General features: G+C 41.9%; 1 protein-coding gene across 1 annotated transcript in view; it reads right to left on the minus strand.

The window, feature by feature from the left end:
* The window catches only part of mdn1 (midasin AAA ATPase 1), a 93,712-nt gene that overhangs the window by 19,908 nt on the left and 48,243 nt on the right, over positions 1-25,561 (minus strand). Inside the window, exons 63-88 of the mRNA XM_029141553.3 lie at positions 24,617-25,286; positions 24,129-24,290; positions 23,378-23,663; positions 23,042-23,280; positions 22,285-22,380; positions 22,013-22,107; positions 21,703-21,827; positions 21,322-21,474; positions 21,062-21,171; positions 20,896-20,969; positions 20,587-20,770; positions 19,215-19,356; positions 18,730-18,876; positions 18,358-18,481; positions 17,987-18,092; positions 17,737-17,852; positions 14,722-15,123; positions 14,407-14,639; positions 11,229-11,360; positions 10,195-10,379; positions 6,176-6,337; positions 5,963-6,097; positions 2,291-2,426; positions 1,463-1,620; positions 1,175-1,309; positions 880-1,012 (exon numbers count right to left, since the gene is read on the minus strand). Of these exons, the coding sequence (XP_028997386.1) occupies positions 880-1,012; positions 1,175-1,309; positions 1,463-1,620; positions 2,291-2,426; positions 5,963-6,097; positions 6,176-6,337; positions 10,195-10,379; positions 11,229-11,360; positions 14,407-14,639; positions 14,722-15,123; positions 17,737-17,852; positions 17,987-18,092; positions 18,358-18,481; positions 18,730-18,876; positions 19,215-19,356; positions 20,587-20,770; positions 20,896-20,969; positions 21,062-21,171; positions 21,322-21,474; positions 21,703-21,827; positions 22,013-22,107; positions 22,285-22,380; positions 23,042-23,280; positions 23,378-23,663; positions 24,129-24,290; positions 24,617-25,286 (4,640 nt within the window). The remainder of the gene's footprint in view (positions 1-879; positions 1,013-1,174; positions 1,310-1,462; positions 1,621-2,290; positions 2,427-5,962; positions 6,098-6,175; positions 6,338-10,194; positions 10,380-11,228; positions 11,361-14,406; positions 14,640-14,721; positions 15,124-17,736; positions 17,853-17,986; positions 18,093-18,357; positions 18,482-18,729; positions 18,877-19,214; positions 19,357-20,586; positions 20,771-20,895; positions 20,970-21,061; positions 21,172-21,321; positions 21,475-21,702; positions 21,828-22,012; positions 22,108-22,284; positions 22,381-23,041; positions 23,281-23,377; positions 23,664-24,128; positions 24,291-24,616; positions 25,287-25,561) is intronic.

A 25,561-nucleotide genomic window follows, 5' to 3' on the forward strand; every position in this document is an offset into this window, starting at 1 on the left:
TACAAAGCCATTCAAAAGGGAGGGCAATATATTGCAAAGAAGAAAAGCAAATGCATTAATGTAATATACAGTGTAAAACCACAATCAAAGACACAAGTCAAAACCCAAAGACATGATGTAAAGCAAATATATAAATAAACTGCTCTGTTTTTGGTTAATTTTGAGGGGAGGGCCATTTCTTTTCTCTTGGGCATGAACATGGGAAACATTGTTGTAAATAAGGGTATATGGTCTTTTTTACCAGTATCAGATTAAGAATCAGTTGGCTTTTATTTTTAACTATGGTACTTTATTTAATTTTAGTTTTGCTAGTCGTCACCATTATATTACTACAGCCAAGTGAGCTGCTGTTCACGATCGAATTAAATGATCGAATTAACTGTCACACATTCGATTTTGTTGAGTTATGGCAACTGTATGTCTTCTACACTTGATACGCTTTTCTTCTACATATGATACGCTTCACTAAAAGAAAGATGTTTAGTTGCCGTGACTAAACCTTCAAAAAATATATCCTAGATGACTTAGAATCTTCAAAAGTAATTACATTACAGTTCAAATGATGAACAGTGGAAATCATATCAAAGCTACTTCATATGGGAACATACTGCAAATGCATGATAGATAGATGATGTATAAATGAGATAGACCAGAGAATTACAAAGTACTTCCCATGCACAAGAAAGTTTGACAGGAACATTCCTATTTAAAAACTGTAGCAGGTAGACTTCCCAGTTTCTGAATGCTAAAGAGTTGATAAAAGAAGAGATACTGGGAAACATCATCCTGTCCTAATCTTCAAACCTGAACCTATTTTGTAATAGTTTTAAATGTGTCTACATTTCATATATTTTCTACATTATAACAATGCTCTCTCACCATCACCGTCATCCTCGCTCTCTATCTCATTCGTGTCCAGGTTTAGTTCTTCAGGCAGATCCATGGCCTCAGGCTCAAGATTTTTGTTTTGCTGACCATGGTAGGGGTCTACTTCATTTTCATTAAAATCTCTCTGGGAATGAAAAGAGGTGTAGATCAAAGCCTAAACATGAGTGAATGCTTAAACACTTCTTACAAGTGCTGAATAAAAAAAAAGTAAAAAAATATAAAACAAACAAAATATCACATGCTGAGGGATAGCATTTGTAAACCTCATTCACGGTTAATAAAATACCTCATCTCCTTGCTCATGTATCTTTTCTTTCTCATTATTATCTATAGGTTCATCTTTGTCTGTGTGTTTTTTGTTCTCTTTATTGGAATCTGCAACATCCAAGTTGTCATCTTTGGCAACCAGCTGGCTTTCACCCTAAGAGAATGCACAGAACAAAACAAAGCCACTTACTTTTCATTTTTTTGACCGTGTGTAACACTGTTAGCTAACATTTTGCTTCAAACCTATATTTACTTAAGTATGTTTTCAATATATTTGCTTCATGAATAGTCATATTATTTCCTGTACCTGGTTCATTCCCTGACCAGTTTCATCCTCCTTGTCACTTTCTTCATCCTCATCCTCATCCTCATCTCCCCACATTCTCTCATCCAGTGTGTCTGTTCGGCCTTTCTCCAGGTCACCCATCTTTTTGTCCAGTTGCTCCTCATCCAATTCTTCTTCATCTGCATGAAACAGCAACAGCAAAACCTTATTTATCAAATATTACCAAAAATATTTTTTAAAACCACTGACAATTTTCATAATGATACAGACATTTTCATGTAATAGGCATTTTGGCATTATAAAACACTACTACCTCAACCTGAAATAGCTAATGAAAATACACAATGTGCAACTAAAAGCTGCTCCTCTTTCCTCCTTTTCGTTGTCCTGGTAACAGTAATGGTAATGGCATGTGTCAAACCTAGACTCAGGTAGCAATGTATATGAGGTTCACTTTTGAATGGTGTTTGGACCAAGCCTAAGGAGGGGCTGTTACCCTAAAGACCCTAGTCTACATTGACATAGTGAAGAATTCTGAATGGACTGAACTGGGAAATTATGAAACTAATTAGCAAAAGACGATACACTCTATGTGTGCATACAAGCGCCCTACATTCATATAAATCGAAGAACATCTGGTTTGCAAAACAACAGACCTTGCTTGCTGTGCAGAAAAAGCTAGTGAGTCTACAAGAGAAAATGTTTTAAAGAAAGTAATGTCATACTAAACAGTCAATGAGAGTGTCACATCACATGACCAAAATGGTAAACAAATAGCCAGCTGAATAATGTGTAGCACTCTGAATTGACCAGGGATATGAAATGCTGGAAATGAACTGGCAACATTACCTGGTTGATTATTAAATCCCTCATGCATCTGGCCATCAAAATCCTCTGACATTTCAACAGCATTGTCTTCTGCGTTAATATTGCCTTTGTCTGGTTGTTCTTCCTTCTCCTGACCTTCATGAAAAGTGTCTTCCACCTTGTACAAGAATATAGGAAAAAAAATATGGTCAACAATCTTCCACACAATCAGGTCCATTTGTAGCATTTGTGAGCATTATTATTTACATTACTTGGTTTATCACAAAGCAATGAGGTGACAATCTGTTGGAACCCCCTGCAGGATCCTGTTCGTGGACCTCAGCTCAGCCTTCAATACCGTCACCCCTTGAATACTCCACCACAAACTGACCCAGCTCACCGTCCCCAATCCCACGTGCCAGCGGATCAGGAGCTTCCTGACTGACAGGAGGCAGCAGGTGAGGTTGGGCAGCATCACATCTGGCACCATCAGCACTGGCGCACTGCAGGGATGTGTCCTCTACCCACTGTTCTACTCCATCTATACCAATGACTGCACCTCAAGGAACCCGTCTGTGAAACTCATGAAGTATGCAAACCACACGACTGTCATTGAGCTCATTCAGGACGGTGATGAGTCTGGATACAGGAGGTGAAACAGCTGATCCAGTGGTGCAGTCAGAACTAGCTAGAGCTCAACATGTTCAAGACTGTGGAGATGACAGTGGACTTCAGGAAGTACCGCTGTTCCCCCCTTCCTTCCCCTCACCATCCACAACAACAACAATCTCACACAACTTGAAGTGGGCCCCCCACATAGACACTGTCCGCAAAAAGGCCCAGCAGCTGCTGACCATCTTCTACATGGCCATTATCCAGTCTGCTCTCTGCTCCTCCATCACTGTGTGGTTTGGTTCAGCCACCAAGCAGGACAAACACAGACTGCAAAAAACGGGCTGTCAGCATCACTGCTGACCCCACACCCCGCACATAAACTGTTTAAACTCCTCCCCTCTGGCAGGCGTCACAGAGCCATAGTCACCAGAACCACCAGACACAGAGCCAGCTTCTTCCCCCAGGCTGTTTCTGAGCTGAACTCTACCAGTCACACAATACAATGACTCAATCTCTTCACAGACACAAACATAAACATGCAATAATCACTGTTGATTGTGACACAGCAAATTCATATTCTTTATTTGTTCATTTTTGTAAAAGACTATAATTAAAATTGTAAATAATTTTTATTTTTTGTCACAAGAGGGAACAAAGACAGAGTCAGACAACATATAATTCCTTAAAGTCCTGTGCAAACTTGGCCATTGAAGCTGATTCTGATCTGATTGTCTGCACTTTGTCCTTGTCAAATTTAATTATGCTTTTTACTATTTATCTCTTTTGGCTGCACAATAAACAGATTTAACTTTACAAAAAAAAGTAAATTTCCCTGCACATTCAGTTTCACCGGGACTCTAGAACAGAGGTAGATAGCTGGCCCAACTGGTGGGCCTCCTAGCGATAAAGCTAGACAGATTCATGAGGCTTGTGGGTCTGCACAATCGAAATAACTAGATCTGGAATGAAGGCTGGAAACTCTTAGTCATGTCACACAGACACTGTTGATGCTGCTGTCTGTAGTTGTAGCCTTAGCCCTGGTGGACACTGACTACATACATTAATTTTAAAGTGAAGAAGCAGAAGTATTAACACTAGAACTACTAAAGGACGTACACCTTTACATATACCCCTACCAATGGCTGGGTGTTCATTTGTCCGGCACGCTCCAGCTGGCACCCTGCCAAGAGCCGCTTTTGTTAAGTAAAGAGGGCCATCACTGACGCACTATGTGGGGTGGGACGCATGGGCTTGCTGACCCTGCTGCTGCCTGCAAGGCAGAGCAGGGTTCCTACTCATGTTGCTATGAGTCTATGAGTGACATCCACTGCTACAATGTTCCACCGCTATGTGCTTGGATTTACAACGTGAAAGGACGAGTGTCATTGTTGCGGTCTCACCGAAGGAAGAATGAAAAACATCAACAATACAATAAGACAGTTTTGCTGCTTTGCTTATTTACAAAAAAACTAAATAAAGTTAACACATTATTTCACTGTAACGTTACTTAAAATTGCAGAAAAGACGACAGTACACCGCTCACCCATCTAGTTTTAACAAATTTGCAATTAAAAATATATTATGAACCAAAAAACGCTTGAAAGCGTTTCGGTTTTATATTCCATTTATTTCGTTATTTCCCCTTTCACCTGTACCACATAATAAGTCATTGCAGAGCTACAGCCATGTTTCACCAGCCGCTTTCGGGCGGGGGGTCATAGGCGGACGATGTTCTGCACGCTCTCATGTAGACACGGAACTCTTCACAGTTTTTTCAAACGTAATTTCGTTATTCATATACAACAACATGCAAATGCTAAAAATTACTGAAAAGATGACTGTACACCCATCTAGTTTGGGTGAACAGAAAACGCTTGAAAGCGTTTCCGTTTTATACTCCGTTTATTTCGTTATTACTGCTTTCACCTCTTGGGAACATGGCTGTAGCTCTGCAATGACTTGATGTGGTACAGGTGAAAGGTGTAATAACGAAATAAACGGAATATAAAACGGAAACGCTTTCAAGCGTTTTCTGTTTATATTTTGTATTGCACATTTGTTAAAACTTGATGAGTGTACTGTCATCTTTTCTGTAATTTTTGGTGACGTTACAGTGCAAACAATATTTGAACTAGTTTTTTTTGTAAATAAACAAAGTTTCGCCACATTTGAGAAGGATCTGAAACTGTCTTATTGTATTATTGATGTCTCTTATTGCTTCCTTTGGTGAGACCGCAACAATGACACTCATCCTTTCACGTTGTAAATTCAAGCACATAGCGGTGGAACATTGTAACAGTGGATGTCACTCATAGACTCATGGGAACTGTGCAGCCTTGCAGGCAGGAGCAGGGTCAGCGAGCCCACGCAACCCACCACCTAGAGTGCATCAGTGATGGCCCTCTTTACGTAACAAAAGCAGCTGTTCACAGATGATTCAGGGTCTCAGCTAGCTGAGCAGATCATTTGACCACCTTCTAGTGGGAATGGGTATATTTAGAAAACCCAGTAGTTCTAGTGTTAAGCCTTGTGTAAAAAGAATGCTTTAATGGCCTTGTCAGTTCCACTGCCATGCTTTTTATTGAAGCAGGGGAATTGGATTTGGATTTCATTCAAAGCTAAGGTCACCAAGGTAGTTCACAATTTGGTGGCAAGGCACCAGTGGACAAAATATATCCTTAGTACCTAAAGTCTCTAGATGTTGTGGGACAGTTTCGGATGACACACTTTTACAATATCAGGTGGTATTCCTAGAACATATTGTACTTTGGCAGAGTTTCAGGAGAACTATAAGTATGCACTAGTGTGGTTCAAAGTTCAAGTACTTTGGTGGTAGCACTGAACTCTGAGCTTTAAATTTACCACCCCCCCTGCAGAGGCGTTCCTAGGAGGAGACCCAGAGGTAAACCCAGAACACTGAAAAAAAAACATTTTTTCCTGAGGAGGCCTAGAATGCTTTAGGATTTTTTACTGAAGCTAGAGGAAACGTATAGGGTAAGGGGTGGAATTTTAAACTTAGACGCAGACTGCAGCTCCTACAACTAAGTGACTGAAAAGGACAGACAGACGAACCAAAACAAAATGACATCCTTTAGTCACCTGATCTTCATTTTCAATCTTGTCACTGACATCTTTGGCGCCCTCTCCTTCTCCTATACCACCACCCTCATAGTTGTGAAACTCTGTGGCACCTTCTCCATCACCTGACATGAGCTCCTGTGGTAGGCAGAAACCCTGTGGAGGTGAAAAGAAGTTTTTTCACTGATTTAAGTTTGTACACGTTTTAACCAGTATAAATAGAATTTGTTGTACCTTTTGAGCAAGCTCAGCAAATATGTTGGCCAGTACAGACAATAATTTGCCAGTACTTCTGTGTGTTCCTAGTGACACAACCAGGTAGAAACGCACTAGGTCAGAGTAAATCCTCAAAAGTGGCTCTAGTCGTGCCAAAATCTTGCATGCCTTGTTCACCTCCTGTGGACCAGAAGAATATATATTTACCGAAGGTAACATGGACTGATGCATACATCTTCCAAAAACGAACAGAACGAAAAATGACATTATCATATAATCATTCACTTTCTAAGCTCGGGTCCTCTACCAGAGGCCAGGGAGCTTGAGGGTTCTGCGCAGTATCCTTGCTGTTCCTAGGACTGCACTTTTCTGGACTGAGATGTCGGATGTTTTTCCAGGGATCTGTTGTAGCCACTCCTCCAGTTTGGGGCTCACTGCCTCCATTGTGCCAATCACCACAGGCACCACTGTGGCCTTCACCTTCCAAGCCTTCTCCAGTTCTTCTCTGAGCCAATGGTATTTGTCTAGTTTCTCATGTTCCTTCTTCCTGATGTTGCCATCGCTTGGTATTGCCACATCCACCACCACGGCTTTCCTCTGCTTTGTCCACCACCACAATGTCTGGTTGGTTCGACATTACCATTGTCTATCTGTATCTGGAAGTCCCACAGGATCTTGGCTCGCTCGTTCTCTACAACCTTGGGAGGTGTTTCCCATTTTGATCTTGGGGTTTCCAGTCCATACTCCGCGCAGATGTTCCTGTATACTATGCCAGCCACTTGGTTATGGCGTTCCATGTATGCTTTCCCTGCCAGCATCTTACACCCTGCAGTTATGTGCTGGACCGTCTCAGGGGCCTCTTTGCACATCCCGTGTAAGGGCTTGTCCTCCCATGAGGGTCCCTCTTCCAGCATCTCATCCTCTGTTCTCCACTGCCTGAGACATTCACTCAGCACGTCATCTGTCGGGGCCTTATCCTTGATGTACTAATGGATCTTGGATGTTTCATCCTGGATATTGGCTCTCACACTCACAAGTCCTCGGCCTCCTTCCTTGCGGCTAGCATACTGTCTCAGGGTGCTGGATTTGGGGTGGAACCCTCCATGCATGGTGAGGAGCTTTCGTGTCTTAACATCTGTGGTCTGTATCTCTTCCTTTGGCCACTTTATTATTCCCGCAGGGTATCTGATCACTGGCAGGGCGTACACCTACACATGTACACACGCACACAAGCACACACGTATATGTGTCATATGTGTATATCAAGCTACCGCCTACCTTATAATAATGAGAATCAATGAACCACATGAGATACCAGCTCAAACGTCGCCCGGTCTAACAAGGTCTGCGTCAGGTGTTGGGGAACCAGAGCACCTTGACGAGAAGTGGGCTACTGGAACAAGAAAGAAATGGCTAAGATGCGAGAACAAGGCTCTGTTGGAATGCTACTACTCAAGTAACCCTAGTGAGAGGGGTTACATGCAAAGAATGTGCGGTGAATGTGAACAGAGAAACCCACATTCAAGACTGACGGCGAAGCAACTAGCTCAGTGTTCCAACATCTACAAACGGCAACTACTATCACAACTTGAGATTGCCGAGGTACAACACAAATGCTACGGCAAGGGGGAGCCAGGACGCCAGGTCAGAGGGGAGGTTTCACCATCTCCCCAACCGCAAATTGGGTACAAAGCCCCAATGAGCACAGATACGCTGAGCGAGGCAGCGACTGACCTGAAAGATAAGATCATGGCGAGATTGAACAGGTAACCCCGAAGCCAACTACAACGGCTAAGTGAAATACCATCAGAAAGTCTCATGGAAGATGTGAATGCAGCATTGAGAGCGATCCCTACCACAACAATCACGGAAACCAATGAGCTGATATATGCTTCAGCATCAGTGATCCTAGAGGTGCTTGGCTATAAGAGCAACCATGGGAGTCATGAGAAACAATACCCACCATGGAAACGAAGGTTGGAGGCAAAAATCAAGGCAGCTCGGAGGGAAGTGAGCCAAATGACAGAGGCCCAGAGGGATGCAATAAAAAGAGCGATTCCCAAGAGGTACAGCCAGATGCCCATGCCTGAAGCACTCGAAACTGCCAAGAAAAGGCTACAAGCCTTGGCTTGCCACCTAAAGAGATACACCAGAGACAACGAAGCCAGACGAATAAACCGGCTGTTCGCAACACAACCTGCGAAAGTGTACTCTTAATGGCAGGGTAATAACAACAGAGCAGACCCACCAAGGCTGGAAACTGAACAGTACTGGAAAGGTATATGGGAAAGGGAGGCATCACACAACAGTGATGCACAAGGGCTGGTGGATCTGAGGGAAGATCACAGCAACCTCCCTGAACAGAACCCAGTGACTATCACAGTGGCAGACATCCAACAAAGAGTCTCAGGTATGAAAAACTGGACAGCACCCGGCCCTGACATGATCCACGCCTACCGGCTAAAGAAGCTCACTGCAGTCCATGAGCGCCTGGCAGCACAAATGAACCAGCTGCTAAGGGATGGGACTCACCCTGAATGGCTAACCGAAGGGCGAACGATCCTGATAATGAAGGATTTCTCAAAGGGTACTGTCCCATCCAACTACTGGCCAATAACCTGTCTCTCCACAACATGGAAGCTCATGTCAGGCATCATCGCAGCTAAGATAAGTGGGCACATGGGTCAATACATGAGCGAAGCACAGAAGGGCATTGGTAAGGATACCAGAGGAGCCAAACACCAACTCCTGGTTGACAGAACAGTCGCCCAAGACTGCAGAGTGCGACACACCAACCTGTGCACAGCCTGGATCGACTATAAGAAAGCCTGTGACTCAATGCCACACACATGGATCACTAAATACTCGGAGCTGTACAACATTAATAAAATTTAAAGGGCCTTCATTGCAAACTCAATGAGGTTGTGGAGAACCACCCTTCAAGCCAATGGGTAGCCACTCTGCCCAAGTATCCATCAAATGTGGCATATACCGAGGAGATGCACTACCAAGTGATGGCAACATCCGGAAAAAGGAACATGAGAAACTAGAGAAATACCAAGGGCTCAGAGAAGAACTGGAGAAGGCTTGGAAGGTGTGCGCAGAAGCGCAGAACCCTCAAGGGAGAAGGGACAGAGTAATACACAGCCAAATCTAATACATTTAACAATCCATGACTAATTTGTCTAGATCAATACTCCAATCGGTCAGAACTCAGGGCTTCTTCGCCTCTTGTGGGACCATGGGTCACCCGTGACATCTCCTCAAGCCTGTCAGACAAGGCTGTCACCATATTCACCAAGTGTGTGTCTGCAGATGTTATCCCTCAGTCTCTTGTCTTCCTCTGAACGGGCTGAGATTCTATTAGTCAGTCCCGTAATCCGGGCATCCGAATGAGCTGAGATGTTACAGATCAGTCCTTCAATCCGGGCAATCCTCTGGTGTTATTCCGTCAGCCGAGTAACCATGGCCCCCGTCCGCGTTTGTAGCTCCACGGCCGGTGGACACACCAATGAGCCGGCCACAGATTTTCCAATATTTCCAAACTTCCGATAAAGCAGGGCACCACCAAAGCCAATCATGAGTAGCCCTGTTATCAAAGTCCAAAAATATGAATAGATCCTCTGCATCCTCGATGGACAGAGGCTCCAGACACAGGGGGCACCAGGAATCCCACGCGTCCCGCACGTAGCCGGAGGCAAAAGTCCCCAAGGGGCAGAGTGGTTCTCCCGGAGATTCTTTCCTTTGTGAAAACATTTTGTCCAATGCGCTGAGTGACCAGTTGATTAGCTCCATGTTCAAAAATGTAATTCCAGAATAGCAGATCAGGGTGCTCAGAAAAAGACAAGACAAGGACACTGCAAGCAAAAGCAGAGTGGGAGCAGAGAGAAAACACGTCTGCACTCCTCGAGAGGCGGAAGGAAAATATATATATATATATATATATATATATATATATATATATATATATATATATATATATATATATATATATATATGTGCCAATGAATAACATATGCACTAAGTGTTATCTATACCTGAAGGTGTGGTGGCTGACATATATCTCTGTGTGTCCCCAAGGACCTCAGCAGCGTCTGAAGCTTAGAACCAACATCCCCCACACTCAGAGCTGCCAACTCAACTTCCAGCTGCTCTTCCAGAAGAGACAAATGACCAGGCTTCAGCAGGTCCTCCATTGACTCTTCATTCTCCTCAGCACCATCTGAAATATCAAATAGTATATTGTTAGCAAGTCATTGAAGTGGCTTGAGACTACTTTTTTTGTAAATTTGAGCTGTTTTTGCTATAAGCCATCCAAAGGGTAAGGTTTAAGGCCGTGCACACAGACTACAGTATATAGAAAACTCAACGAAAGCACACCTTTTTAATGGAAAATCAAAACATCAATATTTAAACAAATTCTATATTTTTATTTGTATTTCATTAAATTCATAAATTAAAAAAAGCAATTTTATATCCTTTAAACTCATTTTTTCTGCATGTCAAGAAACATGCAGTACAACCAGGCTCAGTTTAAGTGTCCATTCTGTCAACAAGCTGGGGAGAAAGGATGCTGCATTTATATATCTCTAATTTTGAGGACAAACTAAAAGTGACATAAGTATTGGTCAGAAACACTCCCATGTATTAGTGGTTCCAATGCCAGTTTTAATTTAAAAAATATTTGTCATCTACTTTTACCAACTATAATTTCTGCTTGCGTTGCCTAGAAAAGTGATGGTTGAATCACTTTCAGCAATAGGAATACAAGACCTGCATCAGTGAATTTATCCAGCATTTAAGGAGGAATTTAAAAGTCTGAAGCTCCAAAGCAGGTCTATTAACAAAACTAAAGCTACCTTTATTAGTTTCACTCTAACTATTAGGAAGTGTACAGTTTAATTTAATTCAACACACTGCCATTACTGAGTTTTTGTATAAGGTTGAAAAAGACACCTAATGTACCAAATAAGTCGCCCAGTTAATATATTATCTAAACAAGGATTAAAATTCCTTTTACAGCGTATCCAACAGTCCTAGCAAATAAAGGTCCCCACTGCATCGATCTCACCTCTTTTAACACCTCCTTGATGAACGTTTTGTTGCTCTTTCCTCTTCACAAGTGTCTGGACAGCACACAGCATGGTGTTGATGTTTGCATCAACCTCGGAAGTGAATTCAGTACAAAAGGAAGACTGGTGACCTAATTAACAACCAGAAAAGAATGTAGAAATCGTAAATATACTTTATACTTAAAGGTTTATTTACTTAAGTGAAAAACTTACTGATTACTTATACTTATTTATACTATATTGTAAAAAAAATTATAATAAAAATACAATTAGACAGACAGACAGACAGACAGACAGACAGACAGACAGACAGACAGAGTCAATACATGAGCGAATACAATACATGAGCGAAGCACAGAAGGGCATTGGTAAGGATACCAGAGGAGCCAAACACCAACTCCTGGTTGACAGAACAGTCGCCCAAGACTGCAGAGTGCGACACACCAATCTGTGCACAGCCTGGATCGACTACAAGAAAGCCTATGTTTCAATGCCACACACATGGATCACTGAATGCTTGGAGCTGTACACCATCAATAGAACTCAAAGGGTCTTCATTGCAGACGCGATGAGGTTGTGGAGAACCACCCTTGGGCAAGTGGCTTCCCATTGACCTCAAGTATCCATCAAATGTGGCATATACCAAGGAGATGCACTGTCCCCACTGCTGTTCACCCTGAGACCCTATAGACGGTGAATCAGAGGAGGTTAGCTCTGTGGTATAACTCAGAGATCCGCAGCCTAAAGCAAAGGACCAGACAACTAGAAAGACAGTGGCGTTCCAATAAAATAAATGTAAACTGCATTGCATGGAAGGACAGTCTAATAAAATATAAAAAAGCACTTTGTGCTGCTAGAAAAACATATTTTTCCTCCATAGTTGAGGAAAACAAAAACAACCCCAGGTTTTTTTTCAGCACTGTAGCCAGGCTGACTAAGGGTCTTAGCTGTGTTGAGTCTACTATCCCCTTAAATCTCAGCAATGACTTTATGAACTACTTTACTTATAAAGTTATCGCCATTAGAAAAAACATTCAGCAGCGACCTCTTCCAAATGACAGAAAGCACTGTCTAGATCCATCAACTTTAAATTTACCAAATCCTCTGTCTTACCTAGACAGCTTCTTCCCCATAACTCATATGAAGTTAACATCAATAATCAACTCTTCCAAGTCGTCCACTTGTCTTTTAGATCCAATCCCAACCAGATTACTCAAATAAATTCTACCTTTAATCGGCCCATCCATATTAAATCAAATCAACCAATCTCTACATTTAGGCTATGTACCACAGGCTTTTAAGGTGGCTGTGGTCAAACCTCTATTGAAAAAAAATAACCCTGGACCCTGGAGAACTAGTCAACTATAGGCCCATTTAAAATTTACTCTTTATTTCCAAGATTCTTGAAAAATCGTGGCTAAACAATTATCTGATCACCTGAGTGGGAATAACCTGTACGAAGATTTTCAGTCAGGATTTAGAAAACATCATAGCACAGAAACAGCTCTGGTTAGAGTCACTAATGATCTTCTATTAGCTTCGGACAATGGTCTAGTTTCTGTCCTTGTCCTGTTAGATCTTAGTGCTGCATTTGATACAATGAATTCTATTAATTTTCATTGTTACGCAGATGATACTCAGCTAGATATGTCCTTGGAACCAAAGAAACAGATCAACTAGTCAAAATTCAGGGTTGTTTAAAAGACATCAAATCCTGGATGTCCCAAAACTTCCTTCAACTAAATTCAGATAAAACTGAAATTCTTATTGTTGGGCCAAAAAATCAGAGAGAGATACTATTGAGTCACAGGAACCATCTCTTAGTTAAGCTGAAACCGACATAGACTGCTGGGGGACTTAATTTATACACTGAGCTCCTCCGTTTCCTTCTACCTCTTCTGTCCAATAACTTCCCATCGTTGTTCTATGTTAAACTAACCTTGTCTCTTTCTCTCCAGTAATTGTGCTTCTCTCCCGCTCTCTCTCTCTCCTCCACTCTGTCCTCACCTACAGGTATCATTGGACTCTAAGTTTCGTGTCTGTGATGGGCAGCTGCGGATCCAACCATCCTGCCTGTATCCAGTCCTTGGTCCAACCGTCCTGTCTGTGCTCTGTTGTTGCTTGTTGTTGTTGCTGTGCTTTTCTCTCTCTCTATCCCCTCACCCCAACCGCCTGAGGCAGATGGCCGCCCACATCCAGCCTGGTTCTGCTGGAGGTTTCTTCCTCGTTAGAGAGGGAGTTTTTCCTCTCCACTGTTGCTGTCAAATTAAATGCTTGCTGTAGGTGGGATTTGTTGGGTTTAGTTGTGTAAGGTCTTAAACCTTACTTTGTAAAGTTCCTTGAGATAACTTTGTTGTGATTTGGCGCTATATAAATAAAAAAAATTGAAAAAAATTTAATTGAATTGTACGCTAGCCGCAAGGAAGGAGGCCAAGGTCTAGTGCGCGTGAGAGCCACTATCCAGGATGAAACATCCAAGATCCATAAGTACATCAAGAAAAAGGCCCCGACAGATGATGTGCTGAGTGAATGTCTAAGACAGTGGAGAACAGAGGTTGAGATGCTGGAAGAGGAACCATTATGGGTGGACAAGCCCTTGCACGGGATGCACCCCAGGGTCAAAGTGGGAAACACCTTCCAAGGTGGTAGAGAACGAGCGAGCCAAGATCCTGTGGGACTTCCAGATTCAGACAGACAGAATGGTAATGGTGAACCAACCAGACATTGTGGTGGTGGACAAAGAGCAGAGGAAAGCCGTGGTGGTGGATGTGGCAATACCAAGCGATGGCAACATCAGAAAAAAGGAACATGAGAAACTAGAGAAATACCAAGGGCTCAGAGAAGAACTGGAAAAGGCTTGGAAGGTGAAGGCCACAGTGGTGCCTGGAAAAACATCCGACATCTCAGTCCAGAAAAGTGCAGTCCTAGGAACAGCAAGGATACTGCGCAGAACCCTCAAGCTCCCTGGCCTCTGGACCCGAGCTTGGAAAGTGGATTTCCAACATTTCCGAGACCACCCGCGGAGGGTTTTTTTCACACACACACACACACACACACAAACACAAACACAAACACACACACACACACACACACACACACACACACACACACACACACACACACACACACACACACACACACACACACAATCCATCCGTGTGCATTAGTAGTGGTCACCTGCAGAGGTATGCAGAAGTTCAAAGGACATCAACTGTGTCCTCCACATAGTAAACTCAGTGATGTGATCCTCCAGCTGTCTTCTGATGTACTGGAGGCTCTGTGTGATGGCTGGCTGACTTTTTGCACTGCTGTCATACACAACAGGCATGAAGAGCTGCTCCACGCTTGGCATCTCGGCCGCTACAGCCCCCAGCTGATCAAAGGCTGAACAACAAGTTAGAAAATGGTTCCTGTGGAAATTAAGCTTTATCAGGATTGTTGGAGCGATACATCAAACTTCAAATAAACTCTAGGCAGGGGGTTTGACCATACCATGTGTGGAGTACACCTTCAGGGGACTGATCAACTACAGAGTCAAGCTTCACCTTCAGGCTTTCTGTCTGCTTCAAAAGCGCAGTCACACACTGCTGCAGCTGGCACCATACAACATCTCCTCTTCTCATCAAACAGCCAGAAGGTTGGCGCTGTGCTACCAGTGGGGAAAGGCATCTGAGGTTGTGCTGCTTGCAGCTAGTTCTCTCTTCTTTTTGCTGGGACTCAGCTGGGCAGCACTGCACCAGCCAGACCAGCTGCTGCAGCACAGTAGTGCACTGAGCAGCCAATGCCTGGCCTCTTTTGACCCAGCTCTGGAGAGGGGCCTGAGGTGGAAGGGTACAACCAGAACTGTGGCTCTGGAGGCAAACCTTGATGTCTTGTATGCTCTTTAGCAGCATCCTAAAGAAGATAAAGAGAACATATAAATGTGTATTTCACAGAAACCGTGCACTACATATAATACAGAAGCTACTTAATTAATTTAACTAATAAAAATTAGTTAATTTTAATTATGCTAATTTATGCTGCAGTGGGGTATATTTGAGTAACTTTGTTTGGTTTCCTTAAAGATACCCCGCAAAATGTCCAGTAATTTGCATGACCCAATAGTTTGATCATGTCTACTGTAAAAGCACAACTGAAGCAAATTATTTGGTTACTGCCACTGAATACTTCACACAGCAGCTCCATCCACACACACACTTGTACTTGCGTTGACATAATGCATTTCCTAGCCCCTTACCCTAACCATCTCAACTAAAAGCTGACGTCTAACCCTTGCTCTAATCTTATCTAATCCTAATCAAACTCAAATCTAACCTTAGCCCTAAAATCACATCTTAACACTTAAACAAGTCTTCAAATTTGTCAGGCCGGGCAAAAATCTCCGCACTTTGTCAAAATGTTCTCTTTGGTAGGAAAATACATTCTTTGGTTCTCACTTAGATGAAAGTACAAGTATACGAACACGCACACACACAGTTTAACTAGTCTTTGTTTTTCACTTTGCCCACTATGAGTGAGAGCATGTGTATTTATTTTAGATCTTTTAGATACTTAGATCTTATTTCTCCTTCACATTTTCAAAACAAGACACTAATATTTTACTGGAAGTACCTCTTTTGTCTTTCATACATTTAGTTCCTCATTAAATGTTCCTTTTTCCATTATCTGTTTTTTTTAATCTATTTTTCTTTGTTGGAAATGATACCGTATACAGCTGACTAAAGATGAAAAGTTGACAATTTGTCTCGATGGTAAATGGTCTGCATTATTGGGGGACGTCATCTGTATAATTTGTTATTAGAAGAATTATTATTAAGGTCCCACATTCTCAAACAAAGGAGGCACTGCAGCCTGCATGTAATGTCTTCATTCTGATAGTAGTGAGTGAGAACAAAGAGATTTCAAATCTGAGCACCAAAACCAAGCGCCAGGCTGGGGAACCATACCTGGGTTCCCCTGCTGAGACACCCAACTCCAACCCTTGACCAAAAACAAGGTTATAAAAGCCGCCGTGACCAAAGACTCGTCCCTTGTTCTCTCTGTCCCTTGTCCCGTCCCTTGTTCTCTCCACGTCGAAACAACGGACCTTCTCATCAGGATTGAGCAACTTTTGCTCTCTTCGTCCTCTCCGTCGCCTCGGTCCACCTGGAACTTCCCTCTGCACCAGCACCCCTGAAGCCTCCACCACAGCCAGCGGCTGAACTAACGTGGACATCGTCACAGAGAACGGGCCTGATCACCCATCTACTTCCAGCCATCCGGCAGTAAACCGCCAGCTTAACCGCCTCACTCGCCGCCGCATCAGCTGATCACGACACGATCACCGCGACACACACACCTGGACCGGACCGCAACAGTGCAAGCAAACACGCACGCACCTCCGGTTCTTCCCACCAGGATTTAGCAGTAAGGCAGTGGCATTCTTTAAGTCTGAGCAGAGTAGAACTCTTAGAGGATCAGTTATTGTTTCATTGTTGTGTTGTTTGTTTTCCGGAACACGCGATCTGATCACCGCGCATTTCCGCGATCATGTGACTGTCATTAGACCGCAAGCCTTATCCACGCTAGTCCCACTTCACACTCCTTTACACGCTTCTTTCCCTGTGAGCGCCAGAGCGCGCTCCATTTAAAGGGCTCACCGGCACACGCACGCAGCTGTGCCACCAGGGGGCGTGGTGAGATGGCACAGCTGCGCCTCTCTCTCCCTCTCCTTCTCACACACACACACACACACACACACACACACACACACACACACACACACACACACACACACACACACACACACACACACACACACACACACACACACACACACACACACACACACACACACGTAACGCGCATACACATACAGTACGTCCAGGCTAACACACCATAAGTTTAAGTTGTGATTTGCTGAGTTATTCAAGATAGTGTTGACACTGGAGTTATAATTATGAATTGTTTAATAAAGCGTTCATAATTTAATTGCTCGTTGTCTGTGATTATTTGTATGTTGGTTATTGGTCCCTGGTAAAAGGGTGGTGCCCCGTAAATTAAGTACTTATTAATTCCATTAATAATTATTAAATCAATAATAGTTAAGTGTTTCACTTACCCAACTATAGACATTTGTCATATAGTTATATATATTTAAGCTAATAACCAAATATCTAAAACTAAATTATAAACATATTTGGTATCTCCAGAAGCTATAAATCCAATTATTATAATTTGTGCTCCTCGCATATCCCCAACATAATTGGTGCAAACCTGTGTGAGGTAAATCAAACTCAGCCTTTCTGAAACCAGGTGGTGTTACTAAATCATTTGGCAACAGCATATAGCACTGTATAGCATTTTTCAACCTGGAATTGTGAAATTTAAAGCACTTTGCCAAGAAACTAAACAGAATTGCATTTGCAGATTGGTGAATAGAATGTGTCAAAGTACCGTATCACACAAGGCCTAGGAAGCCAAGAATTGAACCACCAACCCTATTATGATCTAGTGCAGCTGACTGACCTGAGATGGACCCACTGCTTAGTGACTTTGGTGAGTCGATGCCTTTGTCTGAGGAGCAGCTTGAACATGTGGCAGATATAACCTCTTGAGCGCTCAATGTTACTTAGACCCATGTCCTACAACCAAAAAACAAGACATACTTCAATCAAAAAGGTCAAATTACTCATAAAAATCTCTGTTTCATGTACTATGCCAAGCTTCATAATCAGTTAGACATCATGCCAAACTGTAACACAGTCTGCTTTCTCACCTTGGCAGGGTGCTGTAGAGCACTCTGCAGAGCTATTTTCCTGGCCCATGAACGGTAGAAGTACTTTTGACATCCATCCCAGGCTCTTGACATTTCTGTGAACAACCTGCAACGTCAAGTTTTATCCACTGGTTAAAATTTCCTGTATAAATAAATATTGCACGCAAATACAGCGCACGCGCACACACACGCACGCGCACACACGCGCACACACACGCACGCGCACACACACGCACGCGCACACACACGCACACACACACACACACACAAAATGTGGTATTTTCCTGAAATACCACATAGCAGCATAGCAACATAGGTAAAGTTTAGAAACCTGTCCATCAGTATTGTGTTTATGAACAGATTCTATTTACGTGTTCTCAGCCTGCTCCTTGTTGACAGCAGAAAGCGCGATGCATATCTCCAGTGGTGGAATACAAAGGGTTTCCTCTGGGTCCTCTGTCCTTTGCCATGTGAGGCCTTTACGGTATGACAGACCTTGATAGTAACCAACACAAACAGGTAAGTTGACCTTTTCTAACATACTGTATAAATACAAATAATGTGTATACAGTATATGTATTTATTGAAAAATAGATTATTTCTTAATTAATTACTTTTTATTTATTATTACTAATTCAACTATTTATTATTTAAAATGTAAATTATTTTACTGTACTAGCTTAATCTGTGTGAACAGCCAGCAAGTAGCTATTGCTCATACATAGGGAAGAAGTTTAACTCACCTATTAATGACAGCACCTTAAACAAGTCAGACAGAGCTCTTTGTTTCTGCTGCAGTATGTGCTTTGCATTAGCCTTCTGTTTTTCTTTTCCTACTGACTTGTCAATGTCAAGGCTCTGCAGGTGCCGCAAGGTCTTGATGACCTCACCTGAAAACAAAAACACAGTTTTTTGAGGATTAGCAATTCTATGGCAGTAGTTCTTATCCTGATATATTATTACTGAATGCTGTTAAAATAGATGACATTGCCGTTACAACAAAACCATCAGCTGAAACAGATACCTATAATAGTATATACTTAACTTTACAATAGGAACAGCTGTACGTAATGATTAACTGTTCTTAATATTGAGCATCTGGGACGAAAGTAATTTCCCCTCAGGGATCAATTAACTATTTCTATTCTATTGTATATGCAAGAATGTTTATTATGTCAGTCCCTCTGAACCGTAGGATCCTCCAGGATTTTTTTTTTTCCCCCTTTACCAGTAAAGGCGTCCAAGTCTTCCACCAACTCTGGCATGAGGGCTTTCTTCTGGAGCTTGATGCTTATTCTCCTCATCTTTCTGGTCAGAACAGACAGACGTTCCTGTAGAGAAGAAGCTTCCACTCCTTCTGGGCCTTCACCCTGTAAGACACAATTGATCGAATTGTAATTTATTACTAATAATTTATAAAACAAAAAAAATGATGATTCTCCACTAAGATAAATTAGGATATGGCCAACCTTGATCATTTACCTTTTTGATAGTCTCTCAGACTAGTTCTGTAGGCAACACAATCATGGGGAAGACTACTGACTTGACAGTTGTCCAAAATACAAACATTGACACCATGCACAAGAAGGGCAAGAAACAAAAGGTCATTGCAAAAGAGGCTGACTGACCTGTGTCCAAGCACATTAATAGAGAGGCAAAGGGAAAGAAAATATGTGGTAAAAAAAGTGTACAAGCAATAGGGATAACCGCACCCTGGAGATGATTGTGAAACAAAGCCTATTCAAAAACTTGGGAGAGATTCACAAAGAGTGGACTGCAGCTGGAGTCAGTGCTTCAAGAACCACTTTGCACAGACATATGGAAGACATGGGTTTCAGCTGTCGCATTCCTTGTGTCAAGCCATCCTTGAACAACCGACAGCATCAAAAAAGAGGGGTTCCTAAATTTTCTTTACAAAATTAGAGTTCCGGTACAGTATGTGCATCAGGCAATGCATGTGAAATGGGCAATCTCCGATTCTCCGTGGGTAATTGGGATTCACAAGTGTGTCTTTTGTCCCACTTTCTTCAAACATTTATATAGACAACTTGTAAGTGCAGCTAAAAAGATGTGGGATGGGTTGATTCTCACTCTTATAAACCACCTCATGTACTCAGATGACTTGGTAGTCCTTAGTCAATGCAGCGCTGGTCTTCAGCAGCTACTGAGGATCTGCTCACAGTATGGCTGGGATTTTGATATCAAGTATAATACCACTAAAAGCAACATTATGATGTCAGATGTTATTGTGAAGAACTATGATGAGATTAAGTATCTAGGTCACTATATAACCAATAATCTTACAGATGATAAATACATCTTGAGACACTGCCGTAAATTATATACACAGGCAAACATGCTGGCCCGTAAATCTGGGATGTGTTTCACTTTCCATACCCCCCTGTACACTGCTTACCTGTGGTGTTGTTATAGAAAAACCATCAAGCAGAGGTTTATCATGTCCTTCATTGATAGCATGAGGTTATTACTTAAGGTCATGAGAACCCTGCAGTGCCAGCGATATGATTCTGAGTGTTGGAGTAGTGTATGCATTTTACTTAATTTTATGCTTATTTGTACATGTATATTGCCTTTCTCACCTGTAAATCTGTGTTATTCCACGACAGGATGCTATTAAGTGCATGGTGAAGTTGTCGAAGAGGTGTTTCTTCTTGGTTGGTGTCCACACAATCTGTATTTGCAATGGAACCCTGTTCCACCAGAGCTGGAGCACTTGGACCACTTAGAGCTTGTTCAAACTTTTTGACAAACTTGAACAGAGTTCTAAAAGGGAAAAACAGCACCAGATATTACCATAGGGCAAAAAACTATGTAGTTTAGCATCTGTCCAAAACTAAGGCCTGACGGAGAAATATTAAAGTTACAATTAATGTGAAACAGTATCTTACCTATGTGTCTTCTCCACTGACTGTTTGATGGCCCAGAAACTGACATCATTCCATTTGGAGATCTTGACAAAGTCCTGAGAAGAAATGTTTTAATTACAGTAACACTTATGGACCCATGCAGAGAAATAAAATCTACATTGACAAAGGCAATAAGCAATATATGTACTTTAAGCTCCTTTTCAATGGGCTGTCTGAGTTGAGTAATTTTGGTCTGGACGCAGTCAGAGAACTGACTGTAGTACTGATGCATGTTCCACAGAAGACTGGACAAAGACTCTGTAAAATAATTGAAATATGAAAAGGTCATCCTCCTAAGACTTGTTATAGGCCCATGTGATGACTTTGACATTCTAGTGTACATGGGGCATAGACGCACAGCATTAGGAGAAATTTGCAATTATTGTATTGTGAGAAGTGATAGCTGACCTTGTCCAGGCTGGGACGGGACCAGCAAGAGGTGACAATGGAAACTGAGCAACATGGCCAGGCGGGTATGGAACTCGCCCAGGGTGGAGCCCTCTATGAATGCCTTGAGGGTAGTAGACACTGAGGTCAGGGAAAGCTGCTCTACCTCCTCACCTACAGAGAAAAGGAACAGGATTATTTGGCGACTATTGTAAATAGTGTATTGCATTAAAAAAAATTGTTGACGTTTTGCATTACCAACAGCAAGCTTACATAACCGCATATCGAAATGGTCTTTTCTGCTTTCTAAGTATTTTATCTATGTAAGCATCTCTTTTCATGCTTTTCATTTGGGGGCCGTGGCTATTAAACATTTATTTGTTTTTATTAGAACCATTCTACCTGTATTAGCCTCCATTCTCTGCTCATCCAGATACTTCTCTACCAGCTGGTAGATTGAAAACCAGTATTTGGTTGATTTCTCTGTGTGCCGCTTCATTGCGTTGTCCAGACTGCTTGACCAACATCTGCCATACAATAATGATAGGACATATTTAGATTAAAGACTCCTGCATGATTCTGTTGATGCTTGTATAGTTTATATTGATTAGGAAAATACATAAATATAATTCAAATCTACCATTAAACCCCATAGAAGCTAAGTACTTCCTAGACTTCCTAACATAGACTTGTTATAATGCCTGTGTCTTACTTGAGCTCTAGTTTGCGCCACTGGATAATGAGCTGTGTGACTGGTTCCAGCTCCTTCGACAAAGATACAGAGCGACTAGCAGTATTCTCCCAATCCTAAAGACAGCATAAGAGAACATAATAAAACACCTTTCCACTGAACAACAAGATTTATAACAATGCATTTAATACATTTAGCCACACATTAAAACTTACATTTACATTGGATTTAGTTTTAACTCTGTACAGTGTGGTTTTGGATGGCACATTAGATGTATTGGTAAAAGTGCTCACCTGTGCTTTAGACAACACTATTTCCAGACCATTAAGGAACTTGGCAAGGGGACAGGCCAGACTGAAAGCCAAGATCCTCTGTATCACCACAACCAGCTGAAAGATTACACACATAGAATTACACTTTTTGAACTTTGCATCAGCACTGCTTATTGGTTTTGTAGTAAAATAACTTAAATTTTCCTAAACGCCGGGCTTCATGTTACTGATTTTACACTAGAGGTTATTCTCAAAATAATAAAATATTGTATAGTAATGATTGAATTATGCACTTGGGTAGGTATGACTACCTTGGTCCTTATAAATGCAAAACAATAAAATATTGTATAGTAATGAATGAATTATACAGTTAGGTATGTATGACTACCGTGGTCCTTATAAATGCAAAACAATAAAATATTGTATAGTAATGAATGAATTATACAGTTAGGTATGTATGACTATTGTGGTCTTTATAAATGCAAAACAACCCAAGTAGAGATTATGACAGATTCTAATGATGTGCTTAATTTTAGTGCCTCAAACAAATTATTATGCATGCATGCACTTTCTGAATTGGAAAGAAACTAGTTCTTACCGGGCAGTCATCTACTTTAAATCACTGGTATTGGTCGGTACCAAGTGTCATTTTAGTTTGTTGCTATAATATTTGGACCAATTGTGTCTTTGTCAGCAATTGTTTTATTACATATATATTACTTTGAGTTCATTTGTTGACGTCTGATTTCTGTGTGCCTCAATAAAAAACGAAATGAACCTGCATAAGCGCGGGGTGTTCTGGCCAGTCTTCTAGTCTTTTCTTCACAGCCACATCTAGCTGCTCCAGAACAGGAAGACACAGACATGCCTCGTTCATCTTGGAATGCTGATAAAAGTCATAAGGTCCTTCTGAGGTGACAGCTAGACCCTCGGGACTTTCTGTGCCCTGAAGTGCATTTAGGAGGAGGGCAGAGAGTAACATTTCACTGCCTGTGAGCTGCTGGTCCAGTTCAGCATCTGATAGGAAGACCCAGAAAGCCTTTTAACACTAGGCCTGATGCATACACTGTATATGTAATATATGTTTATATATTAACCAAAACCAGAAACCAACCAATCAAATGGTAGAAGCATGATATCATAGGTGTTACAATCTGATAGGATGAAACCAGGGCTTTTATAGCTTCCTTCTGATGATTTATTGGTGGTTTTCCCTGGTACCACAGTGACTGTGCATATCCCAGACACAGACACTGATGCACATTGACCAGGGTATTTATAGAAGCTGAAGATATAAGAATGATTTCCATAGACTCCTCCTTGGTTTTCTCCTCTACATCCTGCGACCTTGAGCATGCTGTACCCTCAAGGCTTGGCTTGGAAATAATGTCTTCAAAGTCCTTAAGAAAAATAGGAACACAAACTCCTGGATTATCTTTTCAATAATTCCCAAAGAGTACAGTGCATTAATAGAACTATAACACATTCATTCTTTTTTTTCTCAGAAATTCTGAGATAAATCACTTTATATCCATGTTTCCATATCTTTTGTTGTATTGTTCTACTGTAAAGGTTGCTGTTTTATATTTTATATTGTTATTTTGAGGTTGCCTCTTAAACTTTCATTTAAAACTGTATTTCATTACACACACAGTAGTCTGCCTCAACTCTCCCTTCCAATACACTTGATCAGGTGTGTCAGTTGGCTTTTCTAGCTGCTGATTGACTGAACACGTCTGATCAAATTAATCAGTAGCAGCAAAGGCAAGGATAGATGGGAATCCAGCAGTAGCACTCAAGGGCTCAAGGTCATCTTTGCTGCAATATGTTCCCCACAACAAATATAGACAGTTCCACAGGAGTACCTTGTTGAATTCAGGGAACTGTCGTCTGAAGTCTCTGTCTTCCAGCTCATCGTCGGTGATGCCAGAACCATGTAGCTGACTGCGGCTAGAGTACAGACTGGCTTTCAGCTGATCTTGGTCTTGCCTCTGTCTCTCCTGATCATCCCACTTATTAACCAGAGTCTGAGAAGCATCATGACATAACAGTTTTAGTTAACTCTGATATCTAAACAGTTCTTACCACTACAGTACATGTTACCTGAACAGTACATAAGAATACAGAAATAGCAACTGGGAAAAAAATCATCAGAATGTTAGATTTACCAAATGTATAAGCAGAGACACAGTCTTTAGCTATCAAGCTCCTCTCTACCTTTAAGGTTTTAGGGCGCTTGATTATTAAGCTTCAAAGCTTAATAATTAGAGCTGGCTCATGCTGCTATTTAAGACTGAAAGCTGAAACTGAAATGAGTGAGTCAGATGTTTAATACAAAAATTCAAGCTCTGACCTGACAGATGTGTCTAAAGAGAATGCATGCCTCTTGGCTGAATTCTCCTGTGGAAAGAGCATGGCACTGCACAAACAGCAGAGCAGTGACAAACAGTGTGTCGGGCTCTGGGAGCACATGATCAGCATCCTGTTGAGGCAAAAGCCTTGTGAGGCAGTGCAAAACGTCCATAGAAGCCTTGGAGCAGAGAAAATCTGCCTGGTCCAGGTGAGATGGTAGGCCGTGGGACATAGAGGGAAAGGCCAGCAAGCATGACACCATCTTGGCCAGACCTGGTACAGGTGTGAGAGAGGTGGCCACTTGGGAGGCCACCAATCTCATGCCGTAACGAAGCTGTAGGATGCCAGCCCGCACTGGGCCCACCACATCAGGGTACAGAGGGTAGTCCTGCAACAACCTCTGGCAGAAGTTCTGCTGGGAACTCTGCCAAACAGACTCCTCCTTCAGCAGACCCTGAACTGCTGATATAAACTTAGTGGAAGTACCCTGAAGGGCCTGAAGCATGCGGAAGAGGAGGTCTTCCACTACAGATGCTTGGCCGATACTACAGAGGTAGTGCTGGAGTTCCTGGAAAAGTCGACAGTATTGGGGCTCATGAGGCCGGTAAGCCTGCTTCCTAGAAAGCCCAGCTATCTGCTCATTCACTTGCTGCTTACGGATCCACAGGTACCTATGACCACAAATTAAGTAAATTAAAAAGTTAAAAAGCAAGGTTTACATTTTTAATGTCAGTCCAGATTGCATATCACAATGGCTGTTAAACACTGTATTCTACATTCCAGAAGTTGGTTAAGTAAACTATTATATTATGCAGTAGCTGGATTAAATTATTTAGAAAATGTTTCCACTGTTCAACTGATAGTTAGACCTTGAAAAACACACTTCTAACTACAGGCTTCCAGTAGACATTTCTTTTGTCATTTAGGCATATAAAACAAAATTGTG

Source organism: Betta splendens, chromosome 24 (genome assembly GCF_900634795.4).
Source record: "Betta splendens chromosome 24, fBetSpl5.4, whole genome shotgun sequence".
Classification (NCBI taxonomy): Eukaryota; Metazoa; Chordata; class Actinopteri; order Anabantiformes; family Osphronemidae; genus Betta; species Betta splendens.